General features: G+C 57.0%; 1 protein-coding gene across 5 annotated transcripts; it reads right to left on the bottom strand.

Annotated features, from left to right (window-relative positions):
* Positions 1–1,699: 1,699 nt before the first annotated feature.
* TMEM200B (transmembrane protein 200B) lies at positions 1,700–12,752 on the bottom strand. 5 transcript variants are annotated; one of them, XM_049820141.1, is made up of 2 exons: positions 8,133–8,205; positions 1,700–3,612 (listed from the first exon to the last, which is right to left on the bottom strand). In XM_049820141.1, the coding sequence occupies exons 1-2, from the start codon at positions 8,182–8,184 to the stop codon at positions 2,279–2,281; spliced, it is 1,386 nt and encodes a 461-aa protein (XP_049676098.1). In that variant the 5' UTR covers positions 8,185–8,205; the 3' UTR covers positions 1,700–2,278. The 5 variants fall into 5 exon arrangements, with proteins under 5 accessions (XP_049676098.1, XP_049676102.1, XP_049676100.1 ...); XM_049820145.1 differs by lacking the exon at positions 8,133–8,205 and adding an exon at positions 12,689–12,752 and having other exon boundaries at positions 1,701–3,612; XM_049820143.1 differs by lacking the exon at positions 8,133–8,205 and adding an exon at positions 12,228–12,521 and having other exon boundaries at positions 1,701–3,612.
* Between the last annotated feature and the right edge of the window lie 6,134 nt (positions 12,753–18,886).

Raw genomic sequence — 18,886 nt, forward strand, 5'->3', positions numbered from 1 at the left:
CACCATGGTGGTTTCTGGTCTTGGGAAGGCAAAAGGCAGAGATCCCATCTAAGCTGCAACATTGCATTTTGAAGCCTCCTGAGTTGCCGGAGGGCAGAGCAGTCCTCACCCCTTCGCTCCTTCAACAGCCCCTGGCATCCCGGGGCTCCTCCTGCCCCAGAACTGGGGGGAGTGGGATGAGCTGGGATGGGCCCCCAGCACCGGCAGACACAGCTGCTGCGGATGGACGAGGTGTTTCTGGCCGGAGAACAGGAACAGGGCAGCGATCAGAGCATAAAGGGCACCATTTAATTCTGGATTGATGAGGAGGGCAGGATCAGGCATGGACCTTGGGTACCTGGGCAAGATGCTGGTGCCAGACGCTTAGAAAAGACAATGCTGCTGCAAAAAAATCCTTCTCCGCTTTTTGGTAGGTGACATCTCCCCGGAGATGGGGGAAAAGAAGCAGGCAAAGAGCAAAAAAATGCTTTGGAAAGATGCAGCCATCTGCCCAAGTAGTACCCTGCCATGGGGATGCTCCCACCTCGGTGTCCTTGGCAGCCACCCGAGGCTCAGCACCCGCTGGCAGTGGGTGCCCAACCACCCCCACCACCCCCGGCTCCTGGGCCTCTGCCAGAGCCAGAGATGGACTCGGTCTTAAAAAAGGGCATTTTTTGGGGGGGGTAGAAGGACCGGGTCAAACCCCAGCATTGTGCCTCCCAGGGTCAAGGGAGGACACCCTGGCGGGGGTTTGTCCCAGCATTCGCATGAGCTGGTGGCACAGTTGGGACACTGCAGCCCCTGCCTTAAAAATACAAAGGTGAAGGATATTCCTCCAGTTCCTATTTATTTTAACCAGGCCCCACCATTGCTGCCCCATGGCCATGCCATGGCTGGTGGGACCTGACAGCTCCTCACCCCCTGTCCCCACCCCCACGTGGGCTTCACCCACGGGGGACATCGGAGGGACACCACAGCCACATGCCAGGGGGAATCAACAGGAATCGGGGCTGAGCACCAAAGCAGTGACCAGCCCACACCTTCCCCAGGGGCAAACACGGCAAAGGCCCTGGGAAAGGATCGGGAAAGAAACGATGGAGCAACCATTGCTTGTTTGCAAAAAAACAGGCAGCTGATGCTTCCCTTCTCCAGGCTGCTGAGCTTGGAGCCGTCTCCTGAGATGGGATGCGAGCTGCATCCCGCAGCGCAGCCTCACCCAACAGAGTGAATCCTGCTTCTCTACTTCATTTTTTGTTTTATCCACATTTTCCTACTGCATTTTTCTGCTATGATGAGAGGTTTTTTGAGGGTTTTGTTTCTGTGCTACCTTCTCTCCGGGGATCACACCACCCCAGTGCCAAGACTGCCTCTCTGGCCTCATCCCAACGCAGCTCCTGTTCTGCATCCAAAGGGCACCAAATAACACGACGGCACCCAATAGAGCCCGGCAAAACTAGCACCAACACTCACCCCTACCTCTCTGCCCCATCGCATCCTTCCTCCCACTACCCGCATCCTTCATCCCACCAGAAAACAGCACAAATAAGCCCCGACCTGTAGACGGGCTTTGGGAACCGCCGCACCCCAGCGACTCTGTTTTAATTTCACAGCTGCCTGGATGGCAGGAGGGTGGGCAGCAGCATCTCGCTCCCTGCCTGCAGCTCTCCTGGGCACCTTTTACATCCCTACTCTGCAAAAAAAAAAAAGCCCCAAACCTTGAGCTCATCACCTTATCCTGCAAATATTCAGTAGCTGTAAAGCATCCTTACTCTCTCCAGCTGAGCGTCTTGCAGGGAAGACAACGAGGCGAGGCGGGACCGCATGGCATCAAGATAATATTTAATAGCCCTGTTGGGCTTACGTGCTCTGGTCAAGCAAATTTTCTGGTGGGTTGAGAGTGGGCAAGGGGACACCAACCCCCCAAAACATCCCCCCACCCCAACCCCGCTGAAATAAAGTGCTGTGGGGGCTGGTGGGGTTTCGCCCACACTGTGTCCCCATCCCGCTGTTTGTGTTGGGTCTCAAAGCGAGGGCTCCTCTGGAAAAGCCACCGGGAGAAGGGCTTGTAAGGCCAAAGGCATCCACTGGGAAGCTGTCAAGAGGCAGCTAGGAGAGGACATCTCGCCCACCCCAGGCGAGTCCTCCCCCAGGAGCAGCGGGTCAGGACCTCCCCCTTGGCATCCGCTTAAAAGCACTGAACCTGAACACCTCCTGGACACGGGGGTTTGGGGTTGCTGGTGGGTGCTGGGGGCCAGGATGAGGGACTGCGACGTCACGGTCCCCGAGGGCACTGGGGGTGTCAGACCCGCACGCCTCGCTCCATCCCCACCACCCAGGAGCTGGGTCGGAGCTCGCCCCGGCTCGGGGGCTCACTGGGCTCCAGCAGCCGGTCCGAGGACTCGCCAGTACTTTCCAGTTTGGCATAACCCACCAGGCTGACGTGGTCCAGCCGGGGCCAGCTCCGGTTCTTACGGTCCTTGATGGGGGCCACCAGCAGCATCCCCGGCTGGCCGAGGTCCAGGGACTTGGAGTGTCCCGGCGTGTGGAGCTGCGCATCGGGGCTGAGCTCTGCCGCCGCTGGCTCTGTGCCGGGGCAGCCGCCATCCATGTTGATGACGATGTGGCCACCGCCACCACCACCACCACCACCACGGTCCTGGCTGTGGGATGCGATGCTGCCAGAGAGCGGAGCCCGGGAGAGCCGTGGTGCTTCGGAGGGGGGCTCGGCAGGTCCCGCCTCGGCCCTCTCGCTGGCCCCCCGTGCCGCCGCGTCCAGCAAGCGGTTGTTGAGCTTGATGACGGGCAACGCCAAGGCCCCGACGGCCGAGGAGAGGAGGGACTCCGCTCCGGTGCGGCAGGAGAGGCTGAGGTTGGCCTCGGCGGAGGTGCCGGAGCGGAGGCTGAGGAGGGATGCGGCGGGAGATGCTGCCGGGTGCTGGAGGAACTCGGCTGTGGTCTGGAGTCTGTTGGGGCCGTAGCAGTCGGACCACTTGCTGCAGGGGCCGGGGCAGGGCTGGCAGGAGAGATCCACCTGGTAGCAGCCCTCCACGCACTCAGCGTTGGCCTTGGGGACGGGCTGGCCGTCCCCGCGCTGGCAGTGCCCGTCCTCGGGGCCGGTCCCCTCGGGGAGACCCGCCGCCATGGAGTAGAGCCCCTTCTGCATCAGCCTGCGGGTCTCCATGTCCCTGTTCTCGTACAGCATGGTGTTGGCGCAGATGAAGATGAAGAGCCCGATGCCCATGATGACGGGGCCGATCAGCTTGAGCTTCTCGCTGTGGGGCACGTGGCGCCCGGCGGCCACCTCCCTCCTCATGTCCCCCGCCATGCTGGCATTCCTGGCACCGGCCCCAGTGCCCCCGGGTCCCCGATGGGGCCAGTAGCCCACCACGGCAATGGTCATGCCCACCAGGACCACTGAGATGCCCACCATGACGAAGGCTCCCGATGGCGAGCGCATGCGGAGCTGCCCTTTCACCGGGACCTCCGGTGGTGACTTGCGCCGCAGCCTGCGTCCCCGGCGCCGTGGCGGAGCGGGGGGCACCGGTGGCTTAGTCGTCCCCACCTCTGGCTCCCGCATGGGTCCGTTGGTTTCAGCGCTCTCGGCAGTCATCGTCTCCGGCTCGGCCACTCTTCCTGCGGGGTGGGGAGGAGAAAAAGGTGAAGAGGCATCACTGGGGGTCCGTGTGCCCGGGATGCTGGGAGCATGGGGATGCCATGAGAGTGGGGACCACAGGGACACTGGGAGCAGGAGGGTGCCGGCAGCATGGGAACCCTGGGAGCAGTGGGATGCCAGGAGCACGGGGGGCATAGGAACACCAGGAACACGGGGATGCCAGGAATACGGGGGGCATAGGAACACCAGGAACACGGGGATGCCAGGAATATGGGAAGCACGGGGATGCTGGGAGCATAGGGGACACCAAGCCCACAGGCTGCACCACGTCGGGGACCAGCAGCTTTGGTCTCCTCCCTCACCTGCCTACTTTCCTCTAGTTACTTCTCTCTCTCTGCTCGAGAGCAGTGGAAGGGCTACGAAGCTCCCTCCAACCGCGCTGCCAAAGCTTCAAAACTCATATCCCTAAACTGGGACAGGGCAGGGCCGTGAGGATAGCAGGAACCCCACTGCACCACATGCTGCACTGGCACAGAGACATCGCTGGCATCAGGGGCCCAAATGACCTGTCCTGGGTCAGCAAGTCCTGCTACACTTCCAAAGGGGTGCCACCAGCCAGCTCGGCTTGACAGCGGTGAGGGAGTGGGCCGTTTATTTGCCCACTGGGGAAACTGAGGCACGGCTGCACATGAAAACCCAAAGCAAAGCTCTGACAAAGCCGCACTGCACGGGGCCCTGCAAGCGACGCAGCTCCCCAGTTTGCTCTGCTCGCTATCCAAACACAACCTAAAAACCTAAACCAACACCCCATCATCCTCAAGCTGCTCATCAGACCGCAGGACCCACCAACTCAGCACCCACGCAGGATTTAAGCTGAAAGAGGCGTTTTTCCCAGTCTGCTGCTGTCTCCTGCTTCAGGGGGAAGCCGACCCCCGCAGTGCACCCACGGAGTCCTGCCCTCACACGCACCAAGATAAAGCTCCACATCCAGGGATTTATGGGGCCTTCCAGAGTGCACCATATTTCATTTTATCCAGTACCTTGTTTCCTAGATGAGCAAGAAGGTGTCGAAGTTGCTGCCAAAACCAGCCGGTGACCAGCCTGGCCGGGAAGCGTCAGCTGGGCTGGCACTGTTGTGCACAGGGTAAGCGGTGCCCCGCGATACAGGGAAGCTAAAACACGCCCTGACCACGTCCCAGACCGAAAACATCTTTAAAAAAAATAAATAACCTCATGTTGACAGGAATCTGTGTCCTTGCAGCCCGGCTACTTGCTGCTGTGTGCCTGGCAATGGTTGGTAATGTGGGCTGTGGCTGTGCAGCCCGGGCAGGACGGCGCGTCCGTGCCCTCGCCGGCGTCTCCTGGCACTGCCGGTGCTGCTGGAGGCTGGCATGGGAACGCTGCCCGGGCTGTTCCCAAACGGGGCCCAGGGATGTGCCACCGGCGTGAGCGGGGAGCGCTGCAGGGTGGCCCCCAGCCAAGGGATGCTGCATCTTAAATTGCAAAAGGAAAGCATTCGGATAGCACGGCGGCATCGATATACAGCAATTAAAAGCCAGAGACTAAAACCATGGAGAAACACCCTGGTAGGAGGAGGGTGACCGCTCTAATTTTACTCCCCGAGATGAATGAAGCACTGAGAGCCAGCAACCAGCATCACCGACGGCAGAAAAATAAGATACTAAGTTTTTTTTTTCCCCCAGTCTTAATCATCTTAAGGTGCTATTAGCATCAGAGGGAAGGAATTAAAGATATGAGTTTCAGGATGACAGCGTGTTCCTGGCACAAGGCTGTCAAGCTGTGACAATTTGAATAAGGGAGATTTAAAGGAAAAAAATAAAGTCCCAAACAAAACAACCCAAACCCACAGCCCACTGCTGAGTGGGGTGTTAAACCTTTCTGTGAAACAAGCTGATAATCCTGCATTGCAAAGGGAGAAACACAATAAACTCAATGCAATGTTCACCCTGAATGGAAAAATGAGTTTTTAAATATTTTGGTATTAAAGGGAAACAACTCAAACACATCCCAAAGACTCTGGGTTTTTTTGCCTCCAAATGCCCTGATTTAGGTTATGTCCCAGCTTTCTCTAATTACCATCTTAGATTCAACCTCTCTTAATTTTATATCAAACCCTTTAAATGCCTTGCTGGCTACTCAGGGATTAAAAAAGTAAGCCCCCCCCCCTAAACCGCAAGAGCGGAGCAAAGGCTCTTTGTTACCGGCTGAGGGGGAGAAATGTCAACCCCCTCAGGGCTCATGGCCCCCAAAAATCACGCTGAACACACACACCAGCCACTTCTGACTTTTGGCCCAGAGCCTCAGTTGTTCCTCTTTAAACCCAATTCTGCCATTATCCCCTTTAGCCCACCTGAGCCCCCCCGGAGCCAAAGCCAGCGCCCGTGGGGACCACGAGCATCCCCCCGGGGTCCCACCGAGGGCGTTGGGTTGGGTCCAGGTGATGTTCCCCTCGGCCGTGCTGGGCTGCTGTTCCCACGCTTTTGTGCCAGATACAACCCGGTGTAAAACCGTGGGAGCTGGGATGTTTAAAAATGGGTGCAGCAGGACAAGAGGGTGCCCATCCACCCCACATCCATGGGGTCCAGACCCCATTCTCCCCTCTTCTCCCTTTCCCCAGGGAACAGGGATGGAGATACAGGGCAGGAGGGACAGGCAGATGCCAGCAATCTGCCTCCAGGCAGAGAATCCTCTTCGCCTCCTCCCCAGCCCCCTGCCACTATTCCTGCCCCGAGCCCCTCTCCCCTTATCTCCCCGCCGCCCGATAGCTGCCTGCTTTCTGAAGTTGGAGCATTTAATTGCTCATTGCCGGGGCTGGTTGTTCCCAGAGTTCAAAACCATTATTTTTATTAATAGAATCCCCAAGGTTATATAAGCTCTTTAAAAAAAATATATAAAAAAAAATAAAAAAATAAAACCCAGCATTGCCATCCAATTCTGCAACTCGCAGACGCCGACACTCACGCGAATGGATTAATTCAACGTTGGAGCAGCGGCACTAGACACAGCTCAGCTGGAGGGCAGGGCCAGGGGTCCCGGGGATGCTGCCGGGGCAGGGGGGACAGCCCGGTCCCTTGGCAGGGACAGGCGGTGGCCCAGAGCTCCCGGCCACCTCCCTCCAGCCTGGAGGCAGCCGTGGTTCACGGGGACCCGACGCCTCCAGTTTTGAGGTTTTGATTCCCGGTGGGGAGGAATGACAGTATAGAAATGTAAATGCCGTTAGTGTTATCGAGCGAGATGAGGGCTGCTCTGCTGCCAGGTTCGGAGTTAAGCTTCCAATCCCTGCAATAAGCCTGGCATTAAAATAAACCCAAATATTTCTCTAATCCCCCCCATCATGAAGGCATATTGCTGGCTCCACCCCCCCCCAATCCTCTCCCGCCGCCTTCGCAGACAGACGCTCCTAAAATTTGACACTAAATCCCAACGCATCCGACAACAGCAGAGCTGGACTGGGCGTAAAGCGGAATTCGGGAAGGGTCCCTCTTGCAGGTGGGTCCCTGCATCCCTTGAGTGCCCCGGGGATGCTCTGCCCCTGCCATGATCGTGCTGCCAGCTCGAATTTGCAGCGTGCCACAGGCTATCAAAAAGCAGATTTGGCCTCAAAATTTCCCTCCGGCCGAGGGATGAGGGGCTGCGCCGGTGCCGGGCAACGCCACCCCAGTGCTGTGCCACAGGAGATGCCAGCCAGCGGCCAGCCAGCTTGGTGATGTGCTGGAGAGCTGCAAAAATAGCGAGTGGAAAAGGGCCAAGTGCAGGCAGCGCTGAGGGCAGCTGCCTTCCCCTTGCAGGTTTCGCCCCCTTGCCAGTTCTCTTTCCAGGAGTGCACTTGGCCCACACCTGGAAAGGGCTTCGGTGCGGGACAGACTCCACCACGCCAGCAGGGATTTAAAACCCGGCACCTCCCCAGGGAGAGTGTTTCCATCGCTCTCCTGCCCCGCTCCAGGCTGCGTTGCCCATCCTCGGGGCATGATCCCATCCTGCACCCAGGATCCCATCCTGGGGTTCTTCTGCAGGTCACATCTGCAGAGCATCACCCCGGGGGAGGTGGTACCGGGAGCAGCCTAGGCTGTAATGAACACTCAAGAAGTGCCTGACAAATAGAGAGCACCTCCTTTTCTTTCCCTGAAAGTGACTTTAAAGCCATTCTCCTGATTTTGGGAATAAACTGGGTTTGAAATTTGTTGCCAAATCAGCCAGCAAAGCCCGCAGCGTGTTTAAAGGCCGCGGTGATGGGTGAGACACCCAAAGCGCCGAGGCACAGCGCAGCCCCCTCCGCCCCGTCCAAGCCCCCAAGGGAGCCCGTGACGCCAAAGCCCGTGGTGGCTGAGCTCCCCCAAGTCCCCCCTCCGCAGGGAAGGGGGACTCAGGCAGCCAAGACCTTACAGGTACGAGGACGCGCCGAGCTGTGCTGTGAGAGCCCTTCCTTGGCTTCCCCACCCACCGGGAAAGGGTACGGGGAATGGTAATGACAGTCTGCGCCGAGATGTGATGCTTAAAAATAACTCCCTTTCAGCCTAACCTCCAACGCCGCCCCCGGCGCGGGGCAGGGAGGGGATCGCAAGGAGCAGCATCCAGGCACCGGCTCCCCTCTCCCTATCTCACCTCCCATCCCGGCTGGAAGAGAAGCAAAGCCAGCGGAGGATCAGCATCGGTCCTGGTGCGTGGTGCATCCAGCATCTTGGATGCTTGGGGTGGTTTGAGGCCCCACGTCCTCGCCTGCGTGGTGCCGCCTCCTTTCCTATTTTATTCGGTCCACTTCAAATTTTCCCCCTTGGCTACACATTAAAGTTGTTCAGAGAGAGGAAACAAAATAAAAAGCCAACGGGTATCTTTCTGGGTCTCTCCCAGCAGAAGAAAATGCTGTCGCCATCCCAGCACCCACCAGCAGCTCCCACTCGGAAGCTGCAAAGCCTCCTCTGGGCTCGGTCCCGAGGGGTAAAACCACCCTGCCGTGACCCCAGCACATGCACGTTCCCAACGCGGTTTCAAAATGTCTCTCCAGCTTCAGCTTTGGCTGGGGACACCTCTTAATCAATCATAATTAATTAAGTTACTTCATAGAAGCTCCCACATAAACCCAGTAATGCTAATTATCGCGGCGTGGGAAGGATTATCCCCCTTCCCAGCAGGAACCACCTTCTGGTCCTGGGCTGGGGGGCCTCGCACCTAGTTTTAACAAGGCTTGTGATATATCTTCACCCTTGCTGCAGCACAGGAGAGCCCAGGTATGACTACCCTCTGCCCGTCACCCAAAGGTGATGGCTCATGAGTCTTAAACATCCTTCGTTCCTCTCTCCACAGCAGCAGAGACCTCAGTTTCCCCAAGCGAAGGATGGGATGGATGAGATGTTGACACACAACCACCTCCACTAAGCACTTGCTGATGGAGACATCACCTCCACGCCTGGCCAAGCTGTGGAGAAACATCTTGCCGGCTTCCCATCTTCAGGTCACGCATCCCAGACAGCAGCCAGGAGCTGCTGGGGCCACCACTGTCGCTTGGAACACGATCCAGGACAGGAGGCTATGGGGAAAGACGGTGCTGGGGTGGTCTGGGGACACAGACGGGCCCGTCCCTTTGCTTTCCACCCCATGCTCGATGGGCTCCCCCAGGCAAGAAGGTCGCGATGGGCAAATGGGATGCAGCAACACCTGGGACTGAGGAGAGCCACCAGTGCCACCAGCTGCTCCAGCTCCATTCACCTTGACTTCTCCAAAGTCCTCCCTGCTCCCAAAACGGGGCCATCCGCTAAACAACTCTCTACCCCTCAGGCAAAGAAAGTGCGTGGAAACATCCAACTGATTACTAATTACAAGAGCTTGCCTTACCCAGATTTGCTCTGCTAATTAGACTAATCTCTACGGCTAGGAAATGAGCCGCAGTCACCCATAGCGAGGGGATCATGCAAGTTGGATGGATGCTTAACTCATGTCAGACCCCTGCAAAGGGGATCGTAATTCCCGGCTGCTTCTGACGGGCCATTGTTTAAGGAGACAATAGAAATGCTGGCAAATTTTGTGTTTCTCCTCCAAGCTGATGCCGAAATCAGGACATCTGCATTGCTCAACTTTTTTTGATATGAACCAGATGCAAATAATTAATAAATTCAAATTCAAGATAATGCAGGCATCTAAATTTAAATGGAGAGTGGATTTCTAATGGCAGCTTTTTGCTTCCTTGGCGGAGGGGGAAGGAGTGGGGAGCTCAGGGGTATTTCCTGGGAGAATTCCTGCCTCTGGGAAGCGGTGCGGGGTGGCAGGGCACCCGGGGATGCAGGCTGCGGCCAAGCACCTTGCAAATCCTCACGGCCAAGAAAAAAGGAAGGAGGGGAAAAAAAAAAAAAAAAATCCGTAGGCTGGGATTTCCAGGGAATTAGGAGCAAACTCTTTCTGAATTTGGCACCTTCCCTGCTGCTCCTTTGAAAAATCCCTGCCAGCGTGGAGGGAGGGAGGGGACTCCGGGGGGGCTGCCAAGTCCTCCCTGCTCCCAGGCATGGCCCAAGTTATCCAGCGGGTACAAACACATATAACCCATCTCCTCCCGCCCCAGGGACCCACATCCCACTCTGCCTGCAGGCAGTGAAGTTTCTAGCCATATTCCCAGCTGGGATTACTCTTGCCTCCGGCGTTTTAAACCTCTCATCTCCCCTACTCTTTACCTTGCAAAACCCCCCATCTCCCTGATTTCATGAACAGGAATCAAAACCCACCTGGAAGCGAGACGGGAGCCGTGGCTCTGCCTGCGGTCGTTCCCCCCCCAACTCCACGCTGCAAAGCTGAGCCCCTTGTGCTGAAAGGCCTTCCCGATCCCAAACTCCAGGAGCTACCGGGATAATTTCCACCCACTTCTCCTCTCTCGAGTGTCTACACCAAAACCCGCGTGGGGATTAGCTGCGTGACCGCTCCTCGGAACTGCAAAAACTCCCGGGATTTGGATACTACAGCCGGCTGCTGCCCGGGTCCCAGTTTCTGGCCGTGCGAGGGTGCGCGTGTCCCTGCGTGGGCTCGCACACGAGTGTGCGTGCACATCCGTGCACGCCTGCGTGTCGCCGTGGGCACGCGTGCGAGGGCTGCGCGCCTCTGCCTGCGTCCATCCGTCCGTCTGCTCGTGTCCCTGCGTGCGCTCGGTGCCTGCGGGAGCCTCTTCGTGGCCGGGGGTGCCCCGTGGCCGTGGGTACCCCCTGTCCGTGGGTACGCCCTGTCCGGGGGTGCCCCGTGGCCGGGGGTGCCCGCTGTGCATCCCGCTGCGGGGTCGCTGTGCCCGGGGTTAGTGTAAGCGGCTACGGCCGGTACCGCGTCCGTGTACCCGCGTGGGTGTCCCCCCCCCCCCGCCGCCGCCGCCGCCGCCGCCCGTGCCCCCCCCCCCGCCGCCGCCGCCGCCGCCGCCCCATCCCTCACTCACCGCCGTGAGCCTCCCGCCGGGACCGGGACCGGGACCGGGACCGGGGCCGGGACCGGGGCCGGTCCCCCGGGGGCGGCGGGCGCTGGGCTCCGCCGCGGCCGGGGCCATGGAGCGGCGGGAGCGGCCGGTTCCCGGTTCCCCGCTCCCCGCTCGCCGCCGCCGCCGGGACGTCTGGGCGGGGGGCGGCGGGTTCCGCCCGGCCCCGGGTCCCCGCCCCGCCCGGCCCCGGCCGCGGCCCCGCGGGGGGGAGGCGGAGCGCCGGGATGGCGGGGAACGGGGAAGGGGACGGGCCGAACCGGGCCGGGACACCCCCCCGGTCCCCGGTTGCCCTTCCCGGGGGGTGCGGGCTCCGCGGTTGGCGGCCGTGGGAAAGTTGCGATCGCTTTGCGGGGATTTTCCTGGCTCCGAGCGAGGGGCTGGAGCCCGGCCGGGCTCCGGGGGAGCGGCGGGGAGGAGGGCGGGCAGCCGGGCTGCCTTCCACCGCCTCCCCTCGGGTTCCCCCCCCCAGCCCCCTCCCGGCGCAGGATGGGACCCGCCGATACCTGAGGGGATGCTCGGAGTCCACGGACCCTCCTCCCACTCCCACGGTCCCCCCCAAAGCCCCCAGCCCCCCTGCCCTGCGATGCACCGACAGAGCCCATTTCTCCCAGCCAGGCCGGTCTGCTCCGGGACTGGGCTTGCAGTGGGTTCCCCCTTCCAGCTGTGAGAGCACAGGAGAGTTTGGCAGTTGGGATAAAAGCATTACCCCAAGTTCACTTTGGCAGCTGAGGCATTTGATGACACCCCCCACCCCCCCGCCCCCCGCAACAAACAGTGGTTAAGGCAGGTTCCAGAGGCACTTTCTCCTCCAGGCAGGCACAAAGAGGAGAGCTTCTGCAAGGAGCCGGCTCTGAGTGCATCGCTTTGCCTTTCTTCCTCGGAACTTGCCACAGAGACAGACGCAGACCTCTCCGTCAGCCCCAAGGGTCATGGCAGTGCATCCCCGCATCCCCATCCCTGCATCCCCATCCCCTCATCCTCATCCCCATCCCTGCATCCCCATCCCCTCATCCTCATCCCCATCCCTGCATCTCCATCCCTGCATCCCCATCCCCTCATCCTCATCCCCATCCCCACATCCCCATCCTCATCCCCACATCCCCATCCCCGCATCCCCATTCCTGCATCCTCATCCCCATTCCCACATCCCCATGCCCGCATCTCCATCCTCACGGGGCAGCGAGCGGAGTCCTACAGCTGTAGCCGCTGGTGGCACATCGCGATGCACTGAAACAACTGCTCCTAGCTTTCGCCAACATACTCACGCACCAACACCACAACACAACGCACTGGTAAGTGCTGAGGAGATTCGGCCTCATTACACCCCCAAGCTACTGATGTTTTGCAGGCAGAGAGGCTGTTTATCAGCCTTTAATTAAAAATGTACCAAGCTTGCATCCCCTCTCTTCCCCACACTTGTGGTAAATCTCAGAGCATCAAACCAGACCCCTGCTCTCCCCAGGGAGCCACAAAACACAACCCTGCAATTCCCCGCGCGACTTTGCCACAGGCACCCCATGGTCCGTGAGCAGATGCAGAATGCAGTCAGCCAGCTCTCTGGCAGGGAGCACTGCCCAGGAAAGGTTTTTAGGGGAAAAGCTCAAAAATGAGGCGCTGGATACCGGGTTCCTCACCTGTCTCTGGCAGGGGAGCATCATCCAGGGAGTCGATGATGAGAGAAATAAAATCCCCACTTCTGGGTTATGCTGTGGAGGTGTTGCATGGGGTCATCTTCCCCTGCCAGGCTGAATTAAAGCAGCGTTTGGGAAACTTTGGAGTTTCTTGAGGGATGAGCGCTGGGGAAAGGCAAGGGATTATAGCTGCGGGTTCAGGGTACCAGCTGCACTGCTGGACCGGGGCGATGCACCGCTCAGCCCGGCCGTCCAGGCAAGCTAACAAACACAACTGCCCAGGGAGGAATGAAATTTGACTTTGGCTTTTCACGCTGTTCAAGCGACACGTTCGAGGTCTCCCTTCGCTACCACTGGAGACCATCTGGGCACTCCACGATCCAGAAGAAATTAATGCTTTTGAGCAAAATCTGATTTCTATTCAGAGGCTGTACCTGTGCCAGGCGGAGCCGGCCAAAGAGCCGGAGGGGGAAGCGGCGAGAGCTCAGCGCCGGCAGCTTTAGGAGCAAGGGTCAACGCTTTCGGCAGCGCGGGTAGGGAAGGGATCTGGCAGCACGGAGCTGGTGCAGGGCCATCGCGCTCAGGCACTGCCCATCCCTACACAGGAGCCTGCTCAAAAGCAGTTTTCCAATTGCAGGTCGCCCAGGGATGCCCCCAGTGGGTCCGTCTCCCGTGGGCCTACCATTAATGTGATAAACGATGTTGGAGGCAATGTAGGGCAGAAGGCAGGTGCCTGCCGTCCTTCAGGGGTTAAAGCTGGACTGTGCAGGGGACGAGCTCCTGCAGAGAAGAGCGAGCTCATCCTGGCTCTTCCACCCTTCCAGCCATACCCAGCTCACGGAGGGGGAGGTGGATGCTGCAGTTGGCTGTGTCCTTGCAGACGGCGGGATCACCTCTAGAGGAGCAGAGAGGTAAAGAGGGGAAAAGAACCCACTGGGGACAAAAGTGACAGCAGGGAGAGAGAGGAAGGGGCTCAGGTAGGAGGGTCCGGAGCAGAGCTCACGGCGGGACAGATGTGCAGGACCAAAGGCTCGGGGCACTTTCCCCGATGCTCTGGGCAGCGCTTGCTCTTACAGACACATCTTGGATGGGGAAGAACAACAAAAAAACAATACGAAAAAGAATTGACGTCACTGTCTCTCTTCAGAAAGAGAAAAAATGAATCTCATGGTAATTGGGCACCTCCTCTTGAATTTGGGGGAGGGAGGGGATCTGCATCCGCCTTGTTTCAAGCTCTGGTGATCCTGGCAAAGCCTCCTCTGCTCTCTGCTGCCTCGGCTGGGGACTGAGCCTGGACAGGAGGAACCATGTGGATGGAGGAAGGAGAACTAGACAGCGAGCGATCACAGCCAGGATCTGAGATCAGAGAGAAGGAATGTTGTTATGGAGAGGCTGAAAGCTCGGGGTGGGGATGACTCATGCTGGAGAACATACAGCTGTTGGAGTGGGATTTGGCACCGGCTCGCCAAGGCTGCGGAGCCTTCCCCGTTAGCAGAGAGGGGAGAGAAGAGCCTCCGCGATGTCTCCGATTTGGCAGAGGCAGCTGCCAACCTGGGCTGGAGGTGATGGGGAGGGGATCGCTGCCTGCCAAAGCAGGGTCACCACCCGGAGAGTATTTTGGGCAGCAGGCAGGGCTTAGCAGTGAGGTTTCTTGCTAGCAGGGTCCCTTCTGGCTGAGGAACCTGCACGGGCTTGTCTGCTTTTGGCTGGGGTTGTTGGTGCTGCCCTGGGGAAGGGGGGAGTCGGAGCCGTGGGGATGGGATGGGGCTGGATGGGTCAGCTCTGCTCAGCACCAGAGCTGCAGCTGTGAAGAAGTACAAGGTACGAAGCAGACATCCCTCTCCCTTCCCTAGTAATGGGGAAACTGAGGCACAGAGCGGGATGTGATGTATTCCCACCACCAAGTCAGCTGCAGAGGTTAAAAAAAAGCCTTGCAACGGCTGTTGCTCACTGCTGCATCCTTGGCCCGTGGTCACGCTCTCCTCGCGCTGGGAAGAGGCAGACCATTTTGTGGCTGGAAGCAATCTCTGGCTGAGGAGTCAGACCACCGTCCCCTCCCAGGCTGCTGGCAGCCAATGCTTGTAGGGCATGAAGGCTTTCATCCAGCTTCCATCCAGCTTCCATCCAGCAGGAGATGCTGTAGCAGCTTCCCCAATATTCACGATTGCTGCAGAGAGAAGGGGGAAAAACCATTCCCCCCACCCACCGAAGCCAAGGCAGGCAAGGGAAGGAGATTTGAGCGAGGCATTAGGAGCAGGAGGATGAGCCAGCATCTTCCCCAAGTCCCTTTCAGAGAGATTTTTTGGTGTCATGCCTGGAAATAACCACAGTGCCAGATTCCCAGCACCATGGGGTAAAAAGCTCCATAGGCTGCTTCGGAGGTGGCCCCGTTTCAGTGGTAAGTGAAGTGACTGTAAATACAAACAGACTTGTTATTAATCATGTTCTGTAAATGTGGAATCATTATCTTTATGTCCCTGGAAAAGTAATTATCTCCGGCTTTTCAATAAGAACTTGGAAAAGCCTAAAGACTTGAGTTCTGGAAATGTCATCTGTCTCCACATAGAAGAAAACCTGCATATTTTCACAGATTAATACGAGTTAACCAAATTTACAAAATGAGTGAGTTTTAATATATTTCCAAAGCTTTAAATTAAATGCTTTTTCTCTTTCCAGTGATTTATAATCCTGTTTTGCAAACTTTTCCTGTATTGTACATGTCAAACTGTACCGTATGATGTTCTGTTTTATTCTCTACCCAGTAGTACTTGTGCAGGAGTCAAGGTGGGATCTGATTTACGGGATCTCTCCTCCACTGCCATGTAAAGGAATTCCTCCTTGCCTGACCAGGCTCATGGGTTGCAGAGGTCCGCATAAAGAATTATTCCTTCTATACAAACAACCAAAAAGAAACGTTTTCCAGTTGAAGGGAACATCAAGATGATAACTTCAGGCCAAAACACAGCTCTGTGAAGCTTTATGCAACTGAAAGGCCACAGAAAAATATCCATGCTCGACAGAAAATATTTGGGAAGATAACATTGCCTGCTGCAGTTACATTCCTGATGCTCCAGCAGCCACTCCAGGAGAGGAGGAGGAGGAGCAGGGAGCGAGACGCTGCAGACCCAGGACCAGCACTAGCCAGAAGCCACTTGGCCATTGCATTTCCAGCTCCAACAACGCAGCGCTAGCACGAGCTGGGGGAGGAAATCTGCATTGAAGCTGGTTTTAATTTCACCCAGTGTCTCTTTAAAGCAGAATACATACTGTATGTTATGAATGGAATAGAGAGCTAGAGGGAAGGCGCTTGCTCCCATTGTGTACGTACTTACCACCTTGGTGGATGGCTTGGGCTGGGGGTCAATGCCTTAATTTTAAGTGGCCAGAAGTGTTCAGGAGAGGGTTTTTTTTTGCTCTGGAGTAGCTGCATCTGGCCATTGCTTCGTTTGCTTGGTCACACAACGGATCAAGGTCTGACTCCTGATGGGAAGAAGAGACCATCTAGGAAGGATTATCCCAAAATGCACCAAAAGGTTTGTCCTTCTAGCTCTTCCCCAGATTTCGGAGAGGTTCCCACATCAACACGTTTTGGTTTGTCATTTCAGTTATGTTCTAAATTACTAAGCATTCGTGCTTGCTAAAGTTGAAGTAACAAAAATAAGAGCCAGAGCGAAGTGCTTCAGCTAAAGCTGGGATGGGGTATTTCACAGAAATGCAATATTCTGAGACTGCCTTTTCATTTCAAAATGAGCCATAACATTTCCAGCTCCACATGGCTCTTTTCAACCCTCTCTTGCTTTCCTGGAGCAGGCAGGGGCAGGGGCAGGTTAGGCTCTTGCTGCAGGTACGGCAGCTTGGTAAAACCCCAGCGGTTCGGGGGAGAGGCAAGGGATCTTTGTGGTGTTCCATCCTACAGGAGAAATCCTGGGGGAATCCAATGACGCCATCAGGGCCAAATTTTAACATACACAGAGGGAAACGCGTTTTTCACACTCTGTTTAACTGAATTGCCAAACCCATGGCTGTATGAGCTCACGAACAAGTTCAAAAGAGAACTCAAATTGATGGAGAAGTGCATCGGCAGCTAATGAACGTGATCGATGGGATGACGTCTGCAGCCGCAGAAGCCCTTAAGGCATCAGCGCTCCGAAGGGATGGAGCACACCGGGAAAGCATCGTCCTCCGCACGCCTGGCTCTCACCCCGGTCCCCGATGGGAGACCTGCCCTACCACGGGGCTGACCCTGGCTGGGGTCCATGTCCCCAAACCCTTCTGCACCTCCTGTCCCTTGTTTGTCCCCTCCCTTATTAAATCACACCCTCATTAGCACCAGGCCTTCATTAGCAGCTTGCTGTGCTGGTGTGGCAGGGGGAGAGGGCTGTCTCCTGCTCTCAGCCTGATGGAGGGACCCTCCCAGCAGAGGTGACACCAACAGTGTCTGGCAAGGTCCCTGCTCTTTGTTCCCCCCAGCAGGACATGGAGCTGTCCTGTGCCAAATGCCCCCTTCCCAAAATGCTTCAATATTTGTTTTGCTGATGCAGAAAGTGAGCGTCTCCACTCTGTCATACAAGGAAAACTGCAGGGCTCAGGCATTTCGGCAGCCACGAGAGGAGAATGTCCCCTCACCTGCCTCGGTCCGCAAGCTGAGGACACACCTTATGTCAGCACATTAAATAGGCCTTATTGGCAATTAAGATAACTGAGCCCTACATTTCCCAAACAGGGCGAATATCCCCAAAGCAGAGATGTGCCCTTACCAATAGTTGCTCACTCGAATGGTGTCTCTTGCTGTGTCTGAGCTCCCCAGGCAGCCCCAGAGAAGGCTCTGGTTCTGCTATTAAGCTCTAAAGGAATACTAGTTTAAAAAAAAAAAGAATAAAAAATCATCCAAGGCAATGGCCACAGCCTCATTTTGTACATTAAAGTTAGTTACCTCAGGTCAGGTAGGAGCATGAGGAGCCTGAGCAGTGCCTCAGCCCTAACACATTTATCTGCTCCTCGACCCATCACCTGCATCTCAGCATCTCTCAAACATGACTGCATTTATCCATGTCCAGGCTTCAAATAACATCCCAGGGTGCCGACAGGGAGTGGAGACCTTGGGAGGGGGGAGGACTTGGGCAAGATCCCTTGGAAAAGGAGATGAGCCCAACCTGAAGCTCAGACACAAAGCTTTCTTCATTTGGGATATTCGGCTTCATCCCTGGATACAAGTTCATCCTCTGCAGTCCTTTCCTTGACATTTCCGGATCCCCCCACCCACATCACTTTGCAGGCACAGAACCACCGTGTGCAAGGAGCATCTCTCACTTTCTAGGGCTTGGGAGGATGCGAAACACTCCCACGCATATCGCTGCAATGCTCCCGGCAGGGCAGCCCCCCCCGACCCACCCGAAGGTCTCAGCAGGGGATTTCAGCCCTATAGCACCAGAACCCCAGTATGGCCCCCCAAATCCTTCCTATCCCAGTCCCCAGGGACACCAGTCTGGCAGCGGGGCTGGAGCTGCATCCTGGTCATGTTTAAAGGTGAAGGTGGCAAAATTAAACAGACATGGGGAGGTGGTGTGGAACCAGAGCAGGGCAATGGGTTTGAAGCTAAGAAGGAACATAAGGGCAGGAGCACCAGGGCATTTAACAACATCTTTCGGGGAGCTCATTTCCCTCTGACCAGCTCAGATGTGGAGGTTCATCTCAGACACCTGATTTTCCCTCTCCTGGAAAGGTCCTGGCCCCCCCCTGGCTGCTCAGCGAGATGAGATGTGGTGATCCCGTCTTAAGATCAGTGGCCATGCGGCTTACACAGGGCTGGGATTCACCCAAAGGGCACATTTCCACCCAAAGCAAACCAGAGCAGAGCTTGTTTGCCATATGGTGCAGCCGGCGAGCAGCTGGGAGGAAGGCAGGCCAGCTCTCTACAATTTCGTCTTTGCAATTTCTTCTCTTGAGCGAGAAGAGGAAGAAGAAACAGAGAGGGGGTATTTGCTGGCATCCTTCTCCTTCCCTGTTGGAAAGGTCAGATGCTGAGGATGGAAACCTGGCACACCAGTTATTTCCAGGAAATTATTTGGGCTCCAGCATCTCACTGTGCTTGACCTTCCCAGCAAAGGCCGGGCAGGGGCAGGAGTGGGCTCCATAGACAGAGGAGAGCAACCAGAGCTATTAACGCTAATGGGTGGGAAGTGGGCATGAATAAATCAGCAG

This window comes from Accipiter gentilis, chromosome 17 (assembly GCF_929443795.1).
Source record: "Accipiter gentilis chromosome 17, bAccGen1.1, whole genome shotgun sequence".
Lineage (NCBI taxonomy): Eukaryota > Metazoa > Chordata > Aves > Accipitriformes > Accipitridae > Astur > Astur gentilis.